Here is a 5,014-nt window from a genome sequence, read left to right on the forward strand (position 1 = left end):
CTACTGCCACCAATCGGAGCGCAGGCATGTAAGGTGCCTTTAGGTTATACCCAGCCCCAAAAACAAGGAGGGAGAGAGAGAGAGAGAGAGAGAGAGAGAGAGAGAGAGAGAGAGAGAGAGAAGGCACTGAGCTGAGAGCAGAGCACAGCACAGCAGGCACCGGCTTGACAGTGTGTTACTGAGGCGTTTTTGTGCAGCTCTCTGATGAATGGTGCCGTTGAAGGGAAACAACCCATCAGCTTGTCTTTGGAGGCGCTCTGTCTGTCCGTCCTGCTCTATCTTCAGCGGATGGGAATCACTCACTGACCGGAACTCTGCTGTTTCTTCTTCTCCTCTTTTGCCCCTGTCAAAGGGTACCCCTCCTCCCTTACCCCCACCCGTTCTAATTGCCCTCACTCTCACCTAAGTGGAGCAGAAGACCTGTAGCCCCCCTCCTTCCTCCCCACTCTGCCCCCTCCCCTCCTTCCTCCAAAGAATACCTCTGTTCACCTGGAGAGAGCAGTCGCAAGGGACGCACAATGGACTACAGCTATGCTCTGGCTCAGATAGTGCCGGCTGCCTGACTTGCTTCAGTTGTTGCTCAGGAGAGGTGAAGAGGAACGAGGAGAAGAACTTGGGTCTCCAGGAGCACCGCAGAGGAGAAGCGGATCTGGTGGCAGCAGTGAGAAAGCCAAGGTTGGCGAGATGATTTTGGGTAAGTGTTGGACCTTCACGCAGCCGAGCTGCCGTATCTCTCCATCACATCTATGCATTCCTTCGCTGTCCGAACTAATGACTGTGGAGTGTGTGATGAGTGTTTGAAGGGGCGATGTGAGGAGGGGGTGGCAGAGCGCATGCCCCCCGTGTTGTTTTCTTTAGGGCCAGTGCGTCCTGTCGGTAAAGGTCACGGTGCTTTCACTCAGTAACTGGCTCTGGGACTTGTTTTACCCCTGGCCACCCCTTGGCTATGTTCTTGCACCTTCACTTAAAATGTCACAGACATGGACTTAAGTTTGTTAATAGTTTATAACATGGCAATGTATGCGCTATAACAAGTTGACTAGCCATGAATTGAGGATGGGGAAATGCTGTAGTGCAGTCTCAGCAGCAGTAAATAAAATTAATTGGTGCATGACTTACGATTTATTTGATACGATAATTAAAGTTGAACGTATTTTAGATTAATGTAGGGGTCCCTATATGGTGTAATAATATAATACAAAATAAACACGTAAGGGTTTATGTATTAAAATAACTTATAATAATAATAAACTAAGCCTAGAATCTGTATGTCATTGAATTTCTAGAGGATACAACATTTCAAAGTCCTTACAAAATTATACTACACCCTACTACCAAACACCGACCAGCCCTAACATTATGACCACCTTCTACAGCCATTGTCCATTCTCTCAGCTCCACTGACCACACAGGTGCAATTTGTAGTTCTACAATTACAGACTGTAGTCCATCTGTTTCTCTGAATGCAATTGCTCCCTATTGCCCTGTTCATCAGTGGTCAGGACCACAACAGAGCGAGAACATTTGAGTGGTGGAATTCAGTTGGTGGTGGTAGGTGCTGATACTCCAGCAGCGCTGCTAAAGTTTTTAAACCCTGTGTCCACTCACTGTCCACTCTGTAAGACACACCGGTCACATTGGTCCACCTTGTGGATGTAAAGTCCACAGAGAGGTTGTCCTCTCGTCTTTCATAAGTGGACATATGATGCTGGCCACAGGACACTGTTGGCAGGATATTTTTGGTTGGTGGACTATTCTCAGTCCAGCAGTGACAAAAAAAATCGAGCAGCACTGCTGTGTCTGATCCACTTTTACCCGTATAAAACACACTAATCCATCATCATCCCGTCAGTGTCACTGCAGAGCTGAGAAAGACCCACCTGCTGGATGGATGGGGGTCCTGTGGGGGTCCTGACCATTGAAAAACAGGGTGAAAAGCAGTGGACAGTGAATTTAAAAACAAGGAGATGGTTGTAATGTTATTGCTGATTCGTATATACACACCATATGTTACATATATGAAACTACTTGTATAGTTCTAAGTGTGTGTGTGTGTAATAAATTACATTTAGGTCAAACTAGTAGAATTAACAATAAACATTAAGACAATAATGTCTGTGTATTGTATGTTTCTATAAGGCGAGTGTATATTATGACTTTGACTTATAGCTATATCCAATAAACTACTGTAAGTATAAAGCGGGTATATGATATGTTAATGTGCAAAATTCTCTTTGATGTGTCAGTACAAGGTGTAGAAGGATATATATATATAATGTTATATTGTATGCTATAAGCACAAGCAATGTCCAGTGGCTAGGGACAAAGGTTGAATGCCGTGTTGTAGTTTCTTCACCACTCAGAGGCTCTAGCTTGCAGCGCGAGAGTGAAGCTGCTGCTGATCCTCTGCACTACAGCAACACAACTCTGTGTGTGTGTGTGTGTGTGTTTCTGTTGATCAGTGGAGGAAAGCCATCAATCATGAGTCAGGAGTGTGTTTACACTGCGCTTGGTGAGACTACCGACTCTGCGACGTGTGGCACATAACTATAAAAAATGAATACCATATGAATTATGAGTGAACACATCCTCTGCCAGGTCAAAGCTGCTGTGCCTTTAAAGAGACCACTTTTTTTTTCTGGAAATGTGTAAAGTTAGTGTTTTATTCCTTTTTTATCCTTATTCCACAGATGTAATCTGTTTTCATCCAGGTATTCATGTAGTGTCTCTTCTCTGCATTGGAACGCTTTAGTTTTAGAGTTCCTGTGCTGAGTTTTTGTGAGTCTATGTGAATACACACCTCTTCATGCCTGCGTGTGTACCACCAGTTCAGGCCGCATTGTTTAACGCGTGCCTGGGCTAATTCAGAAGCGAAGCTGCTACTTTGCTCGCCGGCTTTTTTCCCGAGGGCATGTTTTTAAGGAGAGCTGAGCATAATGATTATAGGGTATGTGACGTGGAGCTTGTGTGTGTGTGTGTGTGTGTGGGAGACGGAGATTATTACAAAGACACACTCAGTGCTCTTTGCTCCTTAAAAACTGGCCCAGGCACTGGGTTCACGCAGAAACTCTACAAACATTTTCCAGCGCTTAACATGTTCCGTCAAAGTCCAGTCACTGTCAAAACATGCAGCAGCAACCATCTTTGGGGTTCTTCATTATGTTTTTCACTGTGTATTCTCAAGCACTCACCTTACAAAGTTTTTTGACACTGTGACACCGATCTCACGCACGTTTAACCTACAGCTGAGTGCACTTCCACACCACACACCGGGAGAGATGGTAGTGAGAAGAGAGATGTGCTAATGGCATCATTAACCCTCTCATAACAGCTGTCGTCCTGCAGAATAATTGCTCAGTGCTACACCTCACACCTCCATTTACTCCAGTGCATTTGTCTTTTTACTTCATTCTGTGCACTGCAACATTGCTCTAGATACAAATTGCATAGGGTCTCATTCGTCTACTCCTCGGCCTGTAATTAGCAAAGGAACTATATTTGTCCAGGTCATAAACGTTTCCCCTTTCTTTACATTGATTCTACGCTCTGTAATTATCTCTCGGCTCATATGTGTTTTATAAATAACACTCAGTAAATTGCTTAAAATAGTTTCTGGATTTTTCTTGTTCATTCATTTTTTTGTTTTAACTCTGTTTGTTTTATTCTGTTATATTCAGCTTACATTTATTAAATGTAGTGTTTATATCAAATGTGCGGTTGTATATAAACCTGTTGAGTGAATAGTTAATAGTAAGCAAAAGCCTGAATGTGTGGAAAATGTATTACTTACTAAAGTATTCTTAATTGTTTTTATATATGAATCTAGTAGTGAGTTTAAATATTTGGGGGATTGTTAATGCATTGGTGTTGCATTCACTTCTATACAATGTATTTATTATACGCTACATACACCTACTGCATACAGATTGACAGACACCTGAGTACGTTTTTGTTTCAGTCTCAACTCTACCCTGTGAACATTTAACAAATAAAATCATTTTTTATAAAACTATTGCACTTTATTTATATTTATATTTAGGATACAAACCATTTCCACAAAAGCTGGGACATTTTGAAAAATTCAATAAAAACAAAGAAAAGGTTTCCAATGTTTTCACTGACCAACTTGATTGTATAGGAGTTGGTGTGTTCTCCCTGTGTCCGTGTGGGTTTCCTCCGGGTGACGGACTGTGAGGAGTTGGTGTGTTCTCCCTGTGTCTGTGTGGGTTTCCTCCGGGTGACTGTCTGTGAGGAGTGTGGTGTGTTCTCCCTGTGTCCGTGTGGGTTTCCTCCTCGTGACTGTCTGTGAGGAGTTGCTGTGTTCTCTCTGTGTCTGTGTGGGTTTCCTCCGGGTGACTGTCTGTGAGGAGTTGCTGTGTTCTCCCTGTGTCTGCGTGGGTTTCCTCCGGGTGCTCCGGTTTCCTCCCACAGTCCAAAAACACACGTTGGTAGGTGGATTGGCGACTCAAAAGTGTCCGTAGGTGTGAGTGTGTGAGTGAATGTGTGTTGCCCTGTGAAGGACTGGCGCCCCCTCCAGGGTGTATTCCCGCCTTGCGCCCAATGATTCCAGGTAGGCTCTGGACCCACCACGACCCTGAACTGGATAAGGGTTACAGATAATGAATGAATGAATGAACTTGATTGTATTGTGAGCAAAACCAAATTTAGAATTTGATGCCTGCAGTGCACTCTAAAACGTTGGGAGAGGGACAAAATGAGTGAAAAGTTTATAGAAAATAAGTGTGACAATTTTCTAAAGCATTACATTATAAGCAGTTGAATGTAAAATGTATTAAATTTACCAAAGGCTCAGTATTTGCAAGCAAACATAGGCAGTTCATCACTTTAAGGCCACTTACTGTACTTAATGTTGTGAAATAATTCAGGAAATCTGGAGAACAATGTAGGTTAAGGCTGGGCACCAATGTTGAATGAGTGTGACCTTTGAGCCCTCAGATGGCACTGCATAAGAAATTGTCATCCTACAGTGATAAATATAGATATATTGATAAAT

At 43.1% G+C, this 5,014-nt stretch overlaps 1 protein-coding gene across 1 annotated transcript in view; it reads left to right on the forward strand.

Annotated features, from left to right (window-relative positions):
* Positions 1-610: 610 nt before the first annotated feature.
* The window catches only part of znf385a (zinc finger protein 385A), a 102,487-nt gene continuing 98,083 nt past the window's right edge, over positions 611-5,014 (forward strand). Inside the window, exon 1 of the mRNA XM_066671372.1 lies at positions 611-694. Within this exon, the coding sequence (XP_066527469.1) occupies positions 685-694 (10 nt within the window). The 5' untranslated portion in view covers positions 611-684. The remainder of the gene's footprint in view (positions 695-5,014) is intronic.

This window comes from Hoplias malabaricus, chromosome 5 (genome assembly GCF_029633855.1).
Source record: "Hoplias malabaricus isolate fHopMal1 chromosome 5, fHopMal1.hap1, whole genome shotgun sequence".
NCBI lineage: Eukaryota > Metazoa > Chordata > Actinopteri > Characiformes > Erythrinidae > Hoplias > Hoplias malabaricus.